The sequence below is a fragment of the Macrobrachium nipponense genome, chromosome 7, assembly GCF_015104395.2.
Source record: "Macrobrachium nipponense isolate FS-2020 chromosome 7, ASM1510439v2, whole genome shotgun sequence".
Taxonomy (NCBI): Eukaryota; Metazoa; Arthropoda; class Malacostraca; order Decapoda; family Palaemonidae; genus Macrobrachium; species Macrobrachium nipponense.
Window position 1 is genome coordinate 56,799,498 of NC_061109.1, and position 22,500 is coordinate 56,821,997.

The following is a 22,500-nucleotide window of genomic DNA, read 5'->3' on the forward strand; positions in this document are numbered from 1 at the left end:
TATATATATATACATATATATATATATATATATATATATATATATATATATATATATATATATATACATATATAAATATATATATATATATATATATATATATATATATATATATATATATATATATATATATATATATATATATATATATATATATATATAAAACTATAAATATTGATATCATAACGTTTATAAGGTGTGAGTGAAATCCTTACATCATCAAAACATCAATAATAATAATAACAACAATAATAATAATAATAATAATAATAATAATAATAATAATAGTAAAACACCCACCGAGCAGAATTCTAATAAGGTGCGTCTCTCCTGCCAAAAAGACAAAATCTCCATTTCTGCTCTATTCCCCCCTCCCCCCAAAACCCTCCAGCAAGGTGATTACATACCCGTCCAGCCTCAATAAGATTTCTCCATAACATGACGGGTTTCTTGGTTACATAATTACGGTGGGAGGTATCCGTTTCATTCTCTGCAAAATATTTTTTTTTATATTTGTCAAGATTTGGCGATAATGGCCATACTAGCAGTGGTAGTAAAGGTTTAGTGTGATGCTATATTTTTTATAAGTTGTATTTTAACACGGATCCTTCACATGCATAATTGATCCCTGATCCCCAGCTTTGGTGAACAGCAGCACCAATATGGCATAAATGTGCTTCGCTGTCAAATTTCTCAATTCCAGAGGTCCTTTATTCCTCCTCACACCGTTGGACTGCGGAACAGCCTCCCAGAGGAAGTCGCGCAGTTGGAACTTCGGCAGTCCAAGTGAAGATACAATGCATTACTACCCTTATACAACTCTCGTGTTTTAATCATTTTAATAACAGGACTGAGAAGAGTAACAGATGCCCAGCGGCATCACTAATAGCAGTTTTGGCAGTAGTAGCAACAACTATAGTAGCAAGGAAAAGCAACACAAAACAGGATTACAAATTAACGACTTAAGTTTTTTTTTTTATCGTTGATTCCAAAACAAATGAACATAACTGAGCAGATTGCAGTTACGTTACACCTCACACCGGTAAAACAACCCTATAAAGTGTTCAGGGCTGTAACAACCTTTTAAAAGGTGTTCAGGGCAGTTTTAACAACCTCAACCAGCTTTAAAAACCCTCTGAAAGAAGTTAAGGACAGGTACATCAAACCTCACAGGTTTACAGCAACCTTCTAGAAGGAGTTTTGGGGCAGTTACATTACACTTCACAGCTGTAATAACCCCTTACAAGGCGTCAGGGCAGTTATGTCACACCCCAAACGCCTTTGACAACCCTTTGAAAGATGTTCAGGGCAGTTATATCAAACCTCACGGAGATACAACAACAACCCTTTAAAAGGAGTTTTGGGTCTGTTACATCGCAACTCACACAGCTGTACAACCCTTTATAAGGCATTCAATGCAACTATGTTACACCTGACTCGGCTGTAGCAACCCTCTAAAAGGCCTTCATTGGAGTTACGTCACAACATACACCGGCAAAGCATCCCTTTAAAAGTTGTGCAGGGCAGTTACGTCACACCTGACACGGCAATAACAACCCTTTAAAAGGCCTTCAGTGGAGTTACGTCAACGTACACCGGTAAAACATCCCTTTAAAAGGCGTGCAGGGCAGTTACGTCACACCTCACATGGCTAAGAAAATCCTTCATAGCTGTTTAGTATTACAAGGGGAGATTCGCTTCTTTCGCTAGATATTGCGAGTTAACCTGCCTCTCTCTGTCTCTGTTTCTATCACTGTGTCTCTCTCTCTCTCTTTTTAAGTGGGGACAACTCGTCCTAACCTACCCTTCTAAATCATCCCTACTTTGAATTACACCACTTATCCCTGTGAATTCGGGCGGAAGTGTTACCAGGTTCCCCCAACGTGTCTTGGGTAATATTTTTCGGGCAATGCTTTGCTGGAATTCGGATTTTCGAGTGTATGAAATTATCGAAGGGTAGGAGAGGTGTCGTATGTACGGATATTTTTATTTTTTACAAAAATAATTTCTTTCTCTTACTGTCTTACCTAGTTTCAGTAAAAAAGTTTTGGACTTTTTAGGAAAACCTTCACTTAGCTATAAGTATCATACACAGCTGTCTTGATTATAAGGTTATGCTATGTAAAAAAAATGCTTTTAGTAATATTATTTTTTGTCCATTTTAAATAAGAAGACACGAAATATTTTTTGGGAAAATGACAGAATTTAAACTGAGTCATGGGAATTTTCTATGGTTATTTATGTACGTTTGCTACACGAAGCATATAAAAATACTGTGAGAAATTTATGTGTGGGGGTATGTGACTGTGTGTGTGATTGTCTTTTGTTAGTACTACACTAAGTAATTCAAAAATGTAAGGTAGGTCTAATTCAGGGCTGGTAATACGGTTTCACAGTTTTTTCAAGCTTATCATTAACTGTTCAAGGTAGTTTTAATTACTTATGTAAACTATTATTATTATTATTATTATTATTATTATTATATTATTATTATTATTATTATTATTAAAGTATGTGAGCAATTGATTTTTCCCCGCTTCACATTCTTTGCATAAATATTTGTATCAACCCACATATCTAATATAGCGAACAATTATTCTCCTTAATTCATATTGAGGATAATAGACACAACTATCAACCACCCAAATAATTTTCCATTTTTCTGCCTAATCAATTTGCGGAAACTTGTGAAGGGAATGGCCACAATATTTGGTTTAATGTGATTCGGAAACTGTAGGGAATTTCTTTAAAAATATTTACGCTATTTTTACATGGTCTGCCTTCGTAACACTAAGCAGTTCAAGTGTGGAGTGGAGAAAGATACCATTTAATAGTTTAGGGTTGAATTTCTTACTGGCATGTTCTTACTGTCAAGAACGGTGTATATGACCATAAAAACGAAGAAAAATGGGCAGACTTCATTTGAACTGAAGTGAACATTTATACCATTTGTCGAATTTTCACAATCAGCTATGATTAACCATTATAATTTTCCCAGCCTGCTATCAATTTTAATAATAATAATAATAATAATAATAATAATAATAATAATAATAATAATAATAATAATAATAATAATAATAATAATAATAAATAATAATAATAATAATAATAATAATAATATAATAATAAAATAATAATAATAATAATGATAATAATAACTTAACTCACAAACATCTGCAAGATACCGGCAGTATGCAGTAACTCTGAAAAATCCATTTTCAGAAAAGCCTATACAAATTCAATGCAGCTGACGCAGCTTGCACCTTCAAAACTATGTTTAAAACATGGTATACTACCGATGTAATAATAATAATAATAATAATAATAATAATAATAATAATAATAATAATAATAATAATAATAATAATAATAAGGTAGATACACGAGGTAAAATGTTACCATAATAAACAATTATATCCAAACATTTCTGATTAATAATAATAATAATAATAATAATAATAATAATAATAATAATAATAATAATAATAATAATAATAATAATAATAATAATAATGTTGCAATGGCCAAAAATAATATAATTGTTAAAAGCTATATTATCAAATAATTGTGGACCCTTTAGAACACTTTATGAACACTGGTGATAGAGAGTTTTTCCAAACAAAATAATAATAATTCAAATATTTAACAAATATTTAACATTCAAATATTTAACAAATACAGACCATTCGTGCTACTTTTACAGTGAACATCACAACCGGAGACAAATATTGAGTATCTCCCAACCATTAAGGAAAATTCTTCTTCTTGCAAAACTGGTTAAACAAAAGAACAATAGCAGGAAGGTCATCTATCTCTTCGTCACTTTGCCTCACGAGACAAAATCTCACGGGACAAGATCCAGTCCCAGGATCCAGTTCAAGAAGGCTAATCAGAGAACAGCGATCTACACTCAGCTTATCATTCTTTCTCCTCCGGGGGATCGATTTTATGGATCTCTGTTATCTCTCGATCTTTATATGTTTTAACTAATTACTAAATAGCTCAACCACAGAGTGTGAAGGTTTTTGGTCACTGGCGAGGAGAGAGTGAAGGACTTTTTTTTGAATAAAAAAAAAATACGGCATTTTTTTTTTTAAAGAAACGGAATACGTGAAGGGTAGTTAGTCAGGTGTGGTTGCTTATATCCAGGATTAGTAAGGGGATGGGGCTAGTAGCCTCATCTGAAAATATTTTCTTGGAATAAATGGGTAAATATATATGTGTGTGTATAAACACACATACATACACAAGATATATGTATATATATATATTAAATATATATATATCATATATATGATGTATATTTATATATATATATATATATATATGTATATGTTCTATATATATACATATATATATATATATATATATATATATATTATATATATATATATAGTATATGTTATATGTAAATATACAGTGTATGTACATATATATGTATAGGTATATTGTTATATGTATATGTGTATGTATATATATGTATATGTATATGTGTATGTATATATATATATATATATATATATATATATAATATATATATATATATATATATATATATATATATATATATTTACACATATATATTTATTGTGTGATGTGTATATATATATATATATATAGATATATAATAAATCGATATATAATTATTACATATATATATATATTTATTTGATATATAATATTAGAATATATATATATATATTATATAAATATATACAATATATATTTACTGTGTGTTTTGCATGCGCGAGTGATTCTAACTATGCGATCTGAAATTCTCTTTTTAACCCCTTCCACGCCGCACGAGCTGACCCTTATTTTTGTTTCATAGGCCTAAGCCCTAATAGCGACAGGCAGACAAAAATGCCTATAAAATATCTCAAACCCTTTGATAAACGACGAGAGACGGGAATGCTGTTTGGCAGCCTCTGCTCTGTCTCTGTCACTTGTCTCTGTCACTTCTCTTTAAGACCTTAATCCTATAGACACCCTCTGTCATTGAAGACTGTCGGTTGGTTAGAAGACTTAAGCTCTTGTTTCCCGGAATCGGCGTCTTGTTATAGTAGCGACCAAATGATAGATTGAGGTCTTAGGGAATAGACAGGAGATTTGTACACTGTATAATGATGCTTTAGATAAATCCTGAGATTTATCATTGGGGTGTATTGGTTAAGTATATATGTATGTATTTATGAATATATTTTATACACACACATATATATAAACTTAAACATAATTATTAATTCATTAATATATATATATATACTATATATATATATATAATATTATATATGATTATATATATTATACATATATATATACCAAAAGGATCTCCTTCAAATTTGATGGTATCTAGTGGAGTCCTTTTATATTATAGCACAGAATAATTGTGTATGTGATACGTTAATATATAAATACACACACATACTACATATATATATATATATACATATCACATGTAAATCTTGAAATGTGTATCATGATCACTGCAAAAACTCGGTGATACGACAAATGAAATTATATATTTATTTCATAACGAACCAAACAATCAATTACTTATATTCAAAAGAAACATTACCTTTAGCTGGTAAGTAACTTAAATGAAGGAATGTCTCTCACAGAAGAATTAAAATAAAAGATTATTATTAAAACAACAACGACAATAATAATAATAATAATAATAATAATAATAATAATAATAATAATAATAATAATAATAATAATAATAATAATAATAATAATAATAATATATTATTATTATTATTATTATTATTATTATTATTATTATTATTATTATTATTTCAGTCACGGTCGAATATCAGCCCAGGCTTGACCATAATTCCTCAGGGTGAATGAAGCAGAAATTAATAATAATAATAAGAAAATATGAAGCCTTCAATATATGAAGATGGCTATCCCATTTTATGACGAACTAACGACCCAGACCTCATAAATAAGAAGATACCAGGACATAAAAGCCGAAATTCGGCCGCTTTCAGATAATGTCATCAACGGCTTCGTAAAGATGTGAATAATTGAAGGTTGTCGTTTATTGCGGATTTCTGAGAAAAATGATCAAAATAGTGAAGTTTTTTGATAATCGAAATCCTCGCTGTTGTGGGTCTGTTGAAAAGGAGTATGAGGGTTGATAAAGATTCACTTCGTATGCTTGAAGATCGATTGATTTATAGGCTTTTGGCATAATGCCAAGCACTGGGGCAACTAAGGCCATTCAGCGCTGAAACGGAAATTGACAGTGAAAAGGTTTGAAAGGTGTAACAGGAGGAAAACCTCGCAGTTGCACTATGAATCGTTATTGTTTGTTTGTATGGTGTTCATACGTTGCATGGAACGCAGTGGTTATTCAGTAACGGGACCAACGGCTTTACGTGACTTCCGAACCACGTCGAGAGTAATCGTCTATCACCAGAAATACATATCTTTAACCCCCCAGTGGAATGCCCGAGAATCGAACTCGCGGCCACCGAGGTGGCAGGCCAAGGCCATACCGAGCACACCACTGAGGCGCTTCATGAATCGTTACGAGAGGGTGGACAGTAAGAGGGAGGAAAGATAAAATAAATGGAGAAACAGTAAAAGGAATGAAAGGGGGCTGCAGCTAGAGACCGAAGTAATGCCTACATTTCACCACATGAGGTACACTGATCTCACTAACCCCCTACGGGGATGTGCTTGAAGAGAAAGAGAATTATGACAAATTTGTATTGACATCAAACGATGTGGTGGAATGTCCATTTTTATTATGCTTTCTCTGGGATTATGAAAATAACAGCAAGGAAAACTTCAAAAAAAGTTTTGTATATGTGTAAACAAATTCCTTTTATTCACATGGACAAAGATGTACATGTTTTTCCCTTGAAAATACGGTTACCATGTATATATACTATCTATCTATCTATCTATCTATCTATCTATCTATCTATCTATCTATCTATCTATATATATATATATATATATATATATATATAGATATATATATATATGTAATAATTTCCTTTAAATTTAGATTATACATTAGATCTTCCCTCTCTATTCTTTGATGGGAGTAAAGTTTAACTGAAAAATGTACAAGATATATATATATATATATATATATATATATATATATATATATATATATATATATATATATATATGTGTGTGCGTGTGTGTGTGTGTGTGTAATTTATATATGATATATATATATATAGATATATATATATATATATATATATATATATATATATATATATATATATATATATATATATATATATATATATATACACAAACACACAGTAATCTAAAAGCTTGCAGGAATAATCTAAATTGAATAACACGATGTATCATATACACTTTATCTTTAAACAATTTATTTTAAAAAATTAAAGATACCACCAACTGGCGGTTCAAGACCCCACCCCAAAACCATTGCTTCCTTCCCCCCCCACCCCCCCCCCCACCCTTTACTCCCCCTCACTAAACTCTTCGATCACAGCGGTCGATGGCGGTACTTAGGGAAGATAATTCATTTTCAGACTTAATCTGCAGAAGTTTAAGACTCTTTCATTAATCTTTGGAAAGGGGGAGCGGGTGAGAGAGGCAGAGGAAAGTCTTATTAAAATCGAGCCTTAATTTGTGTCCATTTTCTCCGACGGCAAATCTTTTCTAAGGGGAGGCTAATGTATTTCTTTTATCAGGCCGAGGGTGTGTGGACTCTGCTAATTGAATACTTCATCCAAAGTGTTTATTAATCTTTAAAAATTTGACGGCTCGTGAGTGAAAAATAGGTTAATGGGGCATTCGTTATTATTATTATTATTATTATTATTATTATTATTATTATTATTATTATTATTATTATTATTATTATTATTATCTCAGTTTCTTTTAATTTTTTGACGACTCATCTTTTTGCATGAGTGAAAAATAGTTTAATGGGATATATGTTATAAACTCTATTTGCCTCTTCTTCTTCTTCTTCTTCTTATTATTATTATTATTATTATTATTATTATTATTATTATTATTATTATTATTATTATTATTATAAATTCTCCTGATCTTATATACCCTGCCACGAGGTTAAATCAATGAAACTTTAATTTGTATACGATCTTAAGAGAACTCTACAACACAAAAGAGGTCTAAGAATTACAGGGGAGAGAGAGAGAGAGAGAGAGAGAGAGAGAGAGAGAGAGACCTTGCCTCACCTTACAGACCTTACAGCTCGTTCGTTCGGGTTTCCCCTGGTCCCTCAGTGTGAGCCACCTCTAATATCTACCATAGAATTGCTAATGCATCTTCGGTAAGAGAGAGAGAGAGACGAGAGAGAGAGAAGAAGGAAGAGGAGAGGAGAGAGAGAGAGAGAGAACTCATAATGCGCCATATAGTTCTTCTTTTATGAGCATCATTCACGGCGCCTTCTCTTGGGCAGGTAATCGTCCCCAGGTGACCTATCTGGGGAAGGAGGGGAGGGGGAAGGGGGGGGGGGGTTGTGGGATGGGAGGTGAACCAATGCCTTCAAGAAGGCATTGGGTGAACGGGGTAACTAGCATTAATTCCCAGTCACGTAGAGAATCTTCGGCAAAGCTACGATCACGTTTTACCATTATCTTGCTTTGAGGAACTAAGACGAATTTCGCACTCCCTGAGAAGAGGTGTTAGAGCCTAAAAGGATTTCTTTTATTTTATAAATTATATATAATTATATATTATAATCATATATATTGATATTATACTTTTATATTATATATAATTGTTTATAATTTTTTGAAAGCAAAGTCGTTCAAACCTCATAGGTGTGTTGGAATGTCGTGTATATAAAACAATATATGATGTAACTGTGGTTTTTATTACTTTTTATGTATACATATATACACACACACACACACACACACACACACACATATATATATATATATATATATATATATACTATATATATATATATATATATATATATATATATATATATATATATATATATATATATATAAATAGCTTAACAATAAATGTTACATACTAAACATCTGGAGAGAAGAGGGATTTCGACATCTATTTACACAGTTCTTTAACGTGTAACATTATACTCGCAAGAAAATATATAAAATAATATAAACAAATAAAACCTAAACACCCAATGTCCGTTTAATATAACTATGCCAAATCGATTAACACGGTTTCCTGTGACGCCAGCTGTGAGCAGAAATCAATCAACCATTGTCGATGCAAAACGCGAAACAGAAGCGGAGAAAGAATGAAAAGTATCGCGGTCGAAAATGAAAGATTCTTTTACCGCCTCTTCTTAGGCTCACTTTTTTTCTTAAGAGCCTTCTGGGCTCTATTTTTCAGCTTGAAAGGAACTTTTTAAACTTCTAAATTTTGATTCGGAAGGGTGAGCCAAAAGTTCATTGTTTTTTTTTTTTTTTTTTTTTTTTTTACTTTCCTTTCCTTTTTAACTTTATTCATTTCCCCACCTTTCATAGACTCCAGAAATCTGTAATTTTTTTTCCTGACTGACTGTGAAAGACTTTACAATGGTTTTAGAATGTAGAAGTTAGTAGACTGAACCCTCCTTGTCCCTTTATTTGTTTACGTCATCTCACAGATATTCGTACTAAAGAGAAAATTATATATATTCTTGAATCATACATGAAATAATACACGTGGATATTCAAGACCAATTCACTCAAGCGATACACGTTCAGGCACTAACTACTCACATTTGTATTTTTTAGGATATATATGTTACACACACACACCACACACCCACCCCACACACACACACACATATATATATAAATATATATATATATATATATATATATATATATATATATGTGTGTGTGTGTGTGTGTGTGTGTGTGTGTGTGTGTGTGTGTGTACATACTGCTTTTTAACGACCTTCTCAACCCACGTCTTATCTACTCCACAGTCGTCATAATTAATGATCATTATTACCAAGAATGGAAGTCTACTTTATTGGACAACCTTACTATCCCACGATGATTATAATTATTATCAACAGTCACTCTCACTATTAATGGAAATTGACTTTTTTTTTTTGGACGACCTTAACAAAAATCCATTCTCTTACCTCTACAATTATTATAGGTATTATATATTATTATTATCATTATATTCGAAATCGACTTGTTTATGAACGACCTTAACAAAAAATCCAATCTCATTACCTCTACAATTATTATAAATATAACTATTATTAACTATTATTATCATTATATTCGAAATCGCCTTGTTTATGAACGACCTTAACAAAAAATCCAATCCCATGACCTCCACATTTATGATAAATATAAATATTATTAACTATTTTTATCATTACCTTCAAAATCGACTCGTTCATGAACTACCTTGACAAAGATTCATTCTGATTACCTGCACAATTATTATAAATATTATTAACCATTTTTATCATTATTCGAAATCGACTGGTTTTTTTAATTACCTTGACAAAAATCCATTTTCATTACCTCCACAATTACCATAAATATTTCAAATCATTATCATCATTATATTCGAAATCGACTTGACAAAAATCCATTTTTATTACCTCCACAATTATTATATAAATATTATCAACCATTTTTATCATTATTCAAAATCGATTTGTTTTCAACGACCTTGACAAAAATTCCTTCTTATTACCTCTACAATTATTATAAAAATATTAACAACCATTTTTGTCATTTTTCGAAATCAACTTGTTTATGAACGACTTTGACGAAAATCCATTCTCATTACCACCAAAATTGATATAAAAATATTATTAACCAGTTTGATCATTATTCGAAATCGACTATTTTTTGGACCACCTTCAAAAATCCGCGTCTCGTAAAACCACGACACGAGTTTCGTAGTTGCATAACAGCAGGCAGAAAGTCAGAGGGCAACAACATTCCCCTAAGCCCCCATAAACCCATAAAGAACGTCTGTAGCCGAGTCCATCCTGAAGAAATCGCCGCTCAACTGCAACTGACGCCCGCCCATTAAAACGCCCAACGCAGGAAAAATAAAAATGAATAAAAAAAAAAACCTGTCGCCATTCGAGTCTTTCATAAACGTAATGTTCCGCTTATGCCGCGGTTTACATGCACCCGCGTCCGTGTCATAAACGAAAAGAAGAAGAGGAAGAGAAAAATATAGAGAGGAATTCCCCCTCCTCATCCTTCCCTACTTTAGTGCCCCTCGAAAAATAAAGACGCGCTGAAGCGCCGTCGGAGGATGGAGAAGAAGGGAAAAAAATACGAGTATAGAGAGGAATTCCCTCCTCCTTTTCCTCCTCCTGATACTCTTCTCCTCCTCCGTTTCCCCCTCCTCCTCCTCCTCCTTCTCTGGAGGCCTTCGGAAAATATAGACACACTCCGAAGCGCCGTCGGAGGAGAGACGAGAGAGGAAAAAAAAAAAAAGTCGAGAGGAATTCCTCCTCCTCCTCCCCTTCTTTCTGTGGTGTTCCTCGGGCAATAAAAAAGACACGCCGGAGTAGGCATGTCCCTCCGCTGCCGAAGCCCCGTCGGAGGATAGAGAAATACGGGAGTCCTTTTCGTGCGAGCGGGAGAGACCACGTGGAAAATTTGATGGCCCTTCTCGGTAGTCGAAAAAGAAGAAGTTTTACGACCTGACTCCCGGTGGCTGTCCCGTATGATGGAGGCCAAAGGCCAGATTCGTCCTTATTTCCCCGAGTCACTCTCGTAAAAATTCTCTCTCTCTCTCTCTCTCTCTCTCTCTCTCTCTCTCTCTCTCTTTCTTACACACGCATACACACACATACACACATACACAAAGACACACACAAATGAGAACTCAATTACATCTCGTAAAAAATTCTCACTTTCTCCTTATCTCTTACACACGCGCCTACAAAAAGATAAACATAAGTGAAAACTCCTTTACATCCCTGAAAATTCTTCCTTTCTCTTTTTCTTACACACACACACACACACACACACACACGTGGAAACTTGACTCCATCTCAAATACTACTCGTTCATTCATGAGAATATATATATATATATATATATATATATATATATATATATATATATATACATATAAATATGTATATATATACATATATGTCACACCCACACACACACACATATATATATATATTTATATATATATATATATATATATATATATATATATATATATTATATATATATATATATATATATATATATATATATATATATATTTGTGTGTGCACGTGCATTGGTATATGTCCGTGTCAGCAGTTATGGCAAATAAATGACTGATCTTACTAATTAGGCAGTGAGGCTTACTTACAAGATACTACTACTGTTGGCAGAAAATGCATATGTAAAAATCAATAAAATGAATGCACTCAGTTAACCAAATAAATCTCCTGGGGTAGAAATAAAATAAATACATTCACCTGTACGGGTTTCTTTGCAAGATGATCTAATAAATAGCAATTTACATTACCATTACTGTCTGTTATTATTGTTATTTTTTATTATGCATATCTGCTCAGACTCTGATACAAATGGACATTCATTAAGTTTATCAACAACCGGATATTTAGATGTGATATATGAACGGGAGAACGGAGGAGATTATTAAGTCAGAATCTGCCTTTGGTGTTGAGTTACGAAACAACTGTCTTGCAAGAAGAGCACCTGTTCGTTTGCTTGTTTACTGTCTGTCTGTCTGTCTGTCTGTCTGTCTCACACACTTTTCATACTCTTATCTCTCTCTATCACACACACTTTTCGTACTCTTATCTCTCTCTCTCTCTCTCTCTCTCTCTCTGTCAAACTGTTCTCTCTCTCTCTCTCTCTCTCGTTTCGACCCTTCGCCCCTACCCTAGGTCTTGTCACTTGGAATTTGAACTCAATTTATCAGGGGGAAACTTTGTGCGTACATTTTGCATAGTGTACCTTTTCAGATAAGATTGCCCTCGTGTAAATAAAATCTCGAGCCTATTATGTCCAGTGTCGTGGTCTACAGTAGCGACCATTTTTCAGCAGACAGCGAAATAGCAGATCTCCGAGAGTAGCATTATCAGACGAGAAAAAATTTCTCCCCCTTTAATTCCGCTGAAGGTTGAAAGATTGTGTTGCATAATTGCATTCAAGGGTAGATAAAAACTGTTTCTTCGCGCTGCAATATATAGAGAGAAAGAAGAAGAAGAAGAAGAAGAAGAAGAAGAAGAAGAAGAAGAAGAAGAAGAAGAAGAAGGATAAAAATAACAATCAAACTCACACGTGCGAGTGTTTGTGTGTGAGTGTAAGATTCACGTTGCAATACAGTGAGAGAGAGAGAGAGACCTTACCTTACAGACCTTACATCTTGTTCGGGTTGCCCCAGGTCCCTCAGTGTGAGGCACCTCTAATGTCTACCAGAGAGTTGCTAGTACATCTTCCGGTATATTTTGCAGTCTTCCAAATCTTGGATGGTCTGGGATGCAGTTTAGATATTTGTCGAGCTTATTCTTAAACACATCTACGCTCACTCCTGATATATTCCTCAGATGAGCTGGCAACGCATTGAATAGACGCTGCATTATCGATGCTGGTGCGTAGTGGATTAATGTCCTGTGTGCTTTCCTTATTTTTCCTGGTATAGTTTTGGGCACTATTAATCTACCTCTGCTTGCTCTTTCTGATATTTTTAGTTCCATGATATTTTCTGCTATTCCTTCTATCTGTTTCCATGCCTGAATTATCATGTAGCGTTCTCTTCTCCTTTCTAGACTATATAATTTTAAGAATTGTAGTCTTTCCCAGTAGTCTAGGTCCTTAACTTCTTCTATTCTAGCTGTAAAGGACCTTTGTACACTCTCTATTTGTGCAATATCCTTTTGATAGTGTGGGTACCATATCATATTGCAATATTCAAGTGGACTACGAACATATGTTTTATAAAGCATAATCATGTGTTCAGCTTTTCTTGTTTTGAAGTGCCGTAACAACATTCCATTTTTGCTTTACATTTGCCAACAGAGTTGCTATTTGATCATTGCATAACATGTTCCTATTCATCATCACACCAAGGTCTTTAACTGCTTCCTTATTTGTGATGGTCTCATTATTAGGTCCCTTATATGCATATAGCTTTCTTTCTCTGTCTCCATAATTTATTGATTCAATTTATCAGAGTTAAATACCATCCTATTTACCTCTGCCCAATCATATACTTTGTTAAGGTCTCTTTGTAGAGCGTTCTTATCTTCATCACAAGTAATTTCTCTACTTATTCTTGTGTCATCTGCGAAACTACTCACTACCGAATCCTTCACATTATTGTCTATGTCTTCAATCATAATAACAAACAGTATTGCAGCTAACACCGTACCTTGCGGCACACCGGATATTACCTTGACTTCATCCGATTTCTCGTCGTTTGCAATAACTATCTGTTTTCTGTTGTGTAAAAATTCTTTTAACCATCTTCCTACTTTATCCACGATATTGTGTTTTCTAATTTTCTTCGCTAATATATTATGGTCTACTTTATCAAAAGCTTTTGCAAAGTCTAAATAAACCACATCTGTTTCATTTCCGCTTTTCATATTTTTGAATATGTTCTCCGGTGGACTAACAGTTGGGTTTGTGTACTTTTTCCGGGTACGAAACCATGTTGTCCTTTATTAAACAAATTATTTTTATTAAATGTTTCATAATATTTTTCTTCATTACCCTTTCATACACTTTCATAATATGTGATGTTAGACTCACAGGCCTATAATTACTTGCCTCTAGTCTTGATCCACTTTTGAAAGTAGGGGTAATATATGCTAATTTGTGCTCATCATAAATCTTGCCTGTATCTACACTTTGTCTTAATAATATTGCAAGTGGCTTTGCGATAGAATGAAATACTTTCTTTAACAAAATAGCAGGAATTCCATCAGGCCCTGCAGCAGCTCCATTTTAATTTCATTAATAGCCTGCACAATATCAGCTTCATTAATATCTATGTCAGCTAAATATTCACTATTTCATCCCTTACTTCTATATCATTATCTCATTATCTATTCTAGGGGTGAATTCTCTCTTTTATATCGTTCTGCCAGTATGTTGCAAATTTCCTTTTTTTCATTCGTTAATCTCCTTCAATTCTCAGAGGGCCTATTTCTATTCTTCTTTATTCATCTTCTTCGCATATGAGTATAATAGTTGGGGTTTTGCTTGATATTTAATAGGGTTTTTTCTTCCAAGTCCCGTTTTTCATTTTCTTTTGATTGTATAATCTTTTGTTCTGCATTTTCTATCTTACTTTTTAGTTCTATAACTTTCCATGCATTTTTTTCTTTTGCAAGACCTTTTTTCCACTTTCTGATTTTCTGGAACAAAGATCCTTCTGTCTCTTGGTATGCATGAATGATGTTTACTTTTCTTCTTCGGTATATATTATCCACTATTTTCTCCAATATTTTATATAATATCTCCGTATTTACCCTTATGTCATCACTTACGAAAATGTTATCCCGATCTTTGTTTAATTCTTCATAATTTCTGACCATTTTATATTTTACTGTAGAAGTTGTATTTTCCATATCCTTCCCACTTTTTCATTTCTTGCTTATCTCTATTTTCACTTGCTTTGGAGTGAACTGTTAATTCTATGACATTATGGTCTGAAATATTCGCATTATAAACTATTATTTCTTTAACATAATTCATCTCGTTCACAAATACTAGGTCTAAAGTATTTTCCTTTCTTGTTGGCAGGTGATTTATTTGTTGAATGTTGTATTCTAGTAGCATATCTAATAGCTTTTCAAATTGCCTCTTATCTTCTGCACTACTATTACTCTCTTTTTTATATGTATAAGTACAACCACAATCTCCTATTCGTTCTTTCCATTCTACGAAAGGAAAGTTGAAGTCACCAGATAGGAGAATAGTCCAGTCCTTGTGATTTCTACATATATCATCCAATTTTTCAATTATTAAGTCAAACTCTTTAGTATTAGGAGGTCTATATATTACTATGTTCATCAATTTTTCAGATTCAAATTCTACCGCTATTAGTTCACATTCTGAGTTACTATATTTTCTCATATATTTTTCCTTGTTTTTTGTCTTTCCCATATATTGCGTTCCCCTTGATTCCTATTTTTTCTATCTGATCTATAAGTTTGGAACCCTTTTTTATTTGATCATCATTCCCAGTCTCTTGGGAATACCAGGTTTCACTTATATTCATTATATCTATTTTCTTTTCATTTTGGGTTAGTTCTTCTAAGTACTCTATTTTTCTTTTTGAGTTACTCGTAACTAAACCCTGCGCATTCATCATTATGATGGTTTGCGTGTTTTCTCCTTCATTTAATACTGGTAGTAATAAGGATTTTCCCATGTCTCTTTCCTGTTTCTGGTATGTTGTTCTTTTTCATTTCCAGAAATTCTGACATTAAAAATCCAACTTTTCCATAATATTTGATCTTCCTTCATCATAATTATTCATTTTGTGTCTGAATCTGCAATTTTCTCCCCCGTTTCTGCAATATCCTCTTGCATAATAAATACAGTTATTATCTCTTGGGTAGAATTTCGGAGCTGATGCTTTGAAATTTTTGCTGACACCTGCTGCATATCTCATTGGTGGTTTGCTTTTCTCTTTTACCTGATATTCTTGATTTCTCTCTTTATTTGTTTCTTTCTTATTTGGATTTTATTACTTGGTTGGTTATTTATTTGATTATGATTCATGGCTACAGGGTGCATATATTTGCATTTTTTGTCGAACTTACATCCTTTTCCTTCTTTTAGGTTTTTACATATTTTTGGATGCAGATCTCTGCAATCATCCCCATATCCATCTAAGTATGCACATTTACCATATATTTCATAGTTTTTGACATATCTTAGGATGTTTGTAGTAACGTCTTTCTCCAAATCTGCAATTCCCTCTTTTCAAAAGGTTGCAGATTTTGTCTTTCTTGTCTATTTTTTCCTCTTTCCCGTCATTGTATAGATCTGGGTAGAGCCTCTTCGGGATTTGATTTTCTGTTGTCATATCGTAATTTATTTCTTCGTAGGTATGCTGCTTTATTGCCTCATATGTAGTATCAATGAGTATCTCTGCATCCATACTTTTATCTTGTTCTTTGTTTTCCTTATTTTTTCTGTCATTTCATTTTTGTTTACTTCTCTTCCGTTTTCCTCTTCTTCTTTTTTCTTCTTCTTCTTCCTCTTCCTCTTCTTCTTCATCCTCAACTATTTGTACATTCAATCTTGATTTAATAACATTGTCTATCCATGATAGACATGTTGAACAAAAAATTCTTGTATCTTTTCTCAAATCTTGTATTACCTCAGCACACTGTGGATGGGTCGGAATGTTGCATGCAGCACATTTTCTGATTAGGTTTTGTGGATTGACTATGCTATACCAAACCTTACACAGTTTGCATGCTTTTGGCATTCTTTTTCCTAATGCATCAATTAGGATATTCACAAGATTCACCTTATTCATTTTCTTTGTCGGAATATGTTGGTTTATGTATATTTTTCTTTATGAGTCTCTTGACCACTTGGATTTTATTTGGAACTTCTTCAATTATTTTCAAGATGTTTTCATTAGATTTGTTCCAGTTTGAAGGATTATATCCTTCTAATATATCTATGAATGCTTTTGTATCTTTTTGGTTAGGACTGTTGCTGATTTCATAGATGAGAAATGCCAGTTCCCTTCCTGCTACCTCATCGTATTGCGAATCTGCTAAACACGCCAAATTACGCCACCTCTTCCCGCAGTTGGAACTTACTGCCATCTTGTTCTGATTTATAGTATTACACTTGATAAACTAACTTAGAAGACGCTTTATCCTACTATTTTCACATTAATCTTATCACCGATAGTTCACGAACACTTCTAGATATTTCTCAAATTCTAGTCGTATGTTAAACTTGTGATATCTGTTGATTAATCTGACTTCACGCGGGTACGTCTCACCAAGCAAGATGGCTACTTACGAGAGAGAGAGAGAGAGAGAGAGAGAGAGAGAGAGAGAGAGAAAACGAAAAAGTATATTGATATTAATAAGAATTGTAAAATTATGAACAGGTTTCGAAGGCTCATTCCAAATCTGGTCATAGAGAAAGCCTTCAGCTATATGTCACAATGTATTGCAACAATGTATCCTTATTTTCTGAAGCCAAATATCTAATTCACTCTAGGCAAGTAATTTACAACGAGACAAGAGAGGAAAAAGTTGACTTAGTGAAGGAAAACGACAGATCTTCCTGTTACTCGTTACCATTGTTGGTTAAAGAATTCAGGATAAATCCTTGTGAAATGTTTAATCTTCTTGAACGCATAGAAGGCACATCCTTCTCTCATACCTGCTGGTTCAACTCCTCCCCCTCCCCCACTCAGGAGAGTTCTTTAACTCCCACCACCCCTTCTCCCCAACTCAGGTGAGTTTTTTAACTCTCCCTCCCCCCTTCTCCCTCACTCAGATGACATCTTTAACCTCTCCCCTTTCTTCCCTACTTAGGTGAGCTTTTTAACCCTTACCCTTCTCCCTAACTCAGTTGAGTTCTTTAACTCGGCCCCCTTCTCCCCTATTTCCCTAACTCATGTGAGCTCTTTAACTCCCCCCTTTTCCCCAACTTAGTTGAGTTCTTTAACTTCCCCCTTCTTCCTAACCAAGTGAATTATTTAACTCCCTCCTTCTCACCAACTCAAGTATATAGTAATTCTATAACTCCACCCCCTTCTACCCAACTCAGGTTAGTTCTTTAACTCCCCATGGAAAAGTTTCTCTTCACGCGAGTTCTATAAATTCTCTACATTGTTTAATAACCTCGAGTTAGTTCAGTATGCAATAAAAAGAAAATTCAGATATCGGCATTTGGATCACCTGAAGAAAAGCGACCCCAACACACGCTGGGGTCGCTTTTCTTCAGGTTGAAAATATTGGGATCGCTTTTCTTAAGGTGAGGAATTAACAGGGCTTACAGTAAGGCCGTGGCGGAACGGCACTTTGCGCCTTATCCGCATATTTAAAGATTCTTGGCAAGCTCGGTATGTTCTGGCAAGAGGTAATATTGCACTGCACGCGCTAGCCACAGGGGTTACAGTAGGTTTGATTATTTTTGTACTGAAATTGCAAGACAATACGCTTTTAAATAACTATTGAATGTTTGTCTAAATTTGTGTTTTTAACAAATGTTTAATAAAGTAGTTTTTAATGAATATATATCTATATTTTTTTTCTCCTTTTTTCTATAATATTATGAGCTAAAGTGGGTCACCTGAAGATTGGAGACACCAACAAGCAGGGGTCGTTTATCTTCAGGTGGAAAATATTGGGGTTGCTTTTCTTCAGGAGGGAAATATTGGGGTCGATTTTCTTCAGGAGAGGTATTAGGGGTCACTAATCTTCAAGTGATCCGGCATTTGAAGTAATTACCTGGTTTCTTTCCTCTTAGAGCTGCAGATATCGATATTTGCAATAAATTATTGCTATATGTTTTCTCCTAGGGATAAATGTATAGGTATTCGCAGCAAATCATTGCTCTATGTTTTTTCTTAAAGTTACAGATATTGGTCTTTACTGTAAATGTTTTAGTTTGTTTCATAGTTACAGATAATGGCATTTGCAGTAAATAATCGCTGGCTTTCCCCTGAGAGCTACAGACAATAGTAACTACAGTAAATATCTGCTCTATCTCTATCCCTTTAGGGTTATAGATATTGGTAATTCCAGTAACGAATTGCACTATCTTGTTTTCTAGAATAACAGATATCGGTATTTGCCGTAAACAATTGCTCAGTCTTGCTATATAGAGTTATAGATATCGGTATTTGTATTAATTATCACTTATTCTTGCTTTATAGATTTACAGCTCTAGGTATTTTCAGTAAATAACCACTCTATCTTGCCTCCTAGAGTTGTTACAACAAATCATTTACATTATATAAATGTAAATATGTAATTCATAAGTTCTAACTGATGAAATGAAAATTTCTTAATGAAAAAATAAAAAAATGAAATGAAATATGAAAATAATAATGGAGTTTTTTTGTACCGTCTAACTGCTCAAAACAAAGTAATTCTTAGCTGCAGAACGCCAGACACTCCCAGGAACTCCAAGTACAACAATCAATACAAATTCAGCTAATAGAGCCATTCAAAATACTGAAGGGCATAACAAAAGTAGACAGTAACCTATTTACGCTAAACGAAAACCAGACAAGAAATAATGAATGGAAACTAGAGCTGAAGAGATACAACACATACCATTGAAGAAACTTCTTTACATACAAGATATGTGACACATGGAATAAACTGCCACCAAAAGTTGTAAACAGCAACAGTGTGGAAGAGTTTAAAAGAAAGCTAGACAAAATCATTAGGACATTGTGAATGAATATTAAAACCTGCTCCTAAAGATAAGTAAGCACACGATGACTCCTCGGATGGACTAATAAGTCTTTGAAACATCCTAATCCTTGTAACTCCTTGTAACTCTTCCCCATTCTCTTTCTCACTAAAGTGAGGGTCTCTCTCTCTCTCCTCTCTCTCTCTCTCTCTCTCTCTCTCATTTAAGTGAGGGTTTTGTAAGATTAATGAATCTGAGTTATTACTCTAGGGGAGATTAACCTTTCTAAAAATTCCTCGACTCTGATTGGGAGCTTGGAAGCGAATCGGGTAAAGATGCAAGTTTTGTTATATGCGCAGAAAAGAGTTCTTGATATAACGGCCTCAACACAAAAGTTATAAATGAAAAATTTTATCTATACTATAATGCTTTATCTATACTATGATGCTTTCACTCTTGGAAGGTTAGTTTTAGCGCAAGGAGATGAATTCTCTCTCTCTCTCCCTCTCTCCATACACACACACACGCACGCATGCACGCACACACACATATATATACATATAGATGTATTTGCACATATCTACATCCTCGTACGAAGGTATACACACACCTGTATACACACACACACACACACACACACACACACACACACATATATATATATATATATATAGATATCAATATAGAGTATATATTTAGTAGATATATATATATAGATAGAATGATATATAGAGAGATATATATGATATAGATTAGGACGACACCCCCTAACATGAGGAGATATAGATGATAGAAGATAGAGATATAGATTGAGAAGTATATATAGAGAGATATATATTACATATTATCTATATTATATATTATAGATATATATATATAGGAGTTCATATAGATATAATATATATATAATAGATTATATATTATGAATATATAATATAATGCCCTATATCAACAATCTTACTTCCCTCCGATTTGATGTGCAATACATACCTCCATCTCCTCTCATTCTTCATCTGTCTCTGTCTGTCTCTCTCCCCACCCACACACACGCAGTACATCCCCTGCACAAACCGACGACAAGCTGGCTGTGATATCATTTATCATCCGTCCCTCCCCCTCCGCGACAACTCCTTTCAACGTTACGTGGTGGTGATGGCTGTCAGCCAGTGCGTATCGAGGCTTAACCCCTACAAACACTAATAATCATGATGATTATTGCATTTACAAGCCTATTTCCGGTTGGCGGCTTCTGGTTAATCAGTGACGATCGATTTGACTTGTGATGATTTGAACTACTATATCGTAAATTGGAAATTTGACTTATTCTTGTGAGTTAAATTTCCGAGGTAATAAACATTTTGGTTCGTTTTGACGTCAGAATTTGATAAATAAGAAAAATCATTGAAAATACCAAGCTTTAACGGTTGGACCTTTTAGTGGCACTGTATCATAGATACCTGATTATAGTCGTGTTACGGTGTCCAATAAAATGAGGTGACTTCTTCAATAGTTACGTATTATATTTTACGCGTTGCTTTACTGATGAAATTGTTTTAGAAAATCGCGTCGGAGGTTCCACTTAATTCTTTCTTGTCTCTTATGTAACACACACACAACACACAATACACACACACACATATATATATATATATTATATATATATATATCTTATATATATATATATATATATATATATATATATATTATAGATATATATAGCTCAGTAATGAGGTAACAGATGAATACTATCTTTTTTTATTTCCGTCTATAGTTCAGTAATGAGGGAATAGATGAATACTATCTTAATGTATATAAATATAAGTGTGAGTTGGTACGAATGATGGATTTTGTGTCGATAACCGACAGATTCATATAAAGAGACTAGACTCCCCCCAAAATTAATTAAAAATAGCCTCGCCAAAAATTAATTAAAAATAGGTAAAATAGATAAAAAAAAAAGTAAATAGTCCCCACCCAAAAGTGATTTTGAAAAAAACAGTCCTCAACCGAAAGATATAAATCTAAAATTCACTCTAACATATATATCTGTAGTAATAATCACAGAAATAAACCGAAAAAACCCAACTAAATGGGAAAAAACTTCCCCCGCCCAAAATAAATTTATAAATAGGCCCCTAAATAAAATCTTAAAAAGCCTCCATACCCAAAA

General features: G+C 33.4%; 1 protein-coding gene across 1 annotated transcript in view; it reads right to left on the reverse strand.

Moving 5' to 3' along the window:
• Nucleotides 1-22,500, reverse strand: part of LOC135217518 (cell adhesion molecule 1-like) — a 219,818-nt gene that overhangs the window by 90,390 nt on the left and 106,928 nt on the right. Inside the window, exon 4 of the mRNA XM_064253476.1 lies at nt 19,064-19,066. Within this exon, the coding sequence (XP_064109546.1) occupies nt 19,064-19,066 (3 nt within the window). The remainder of the gene's footprint in view (nt 1-19,063; nt 19,067-22,500) is intronic.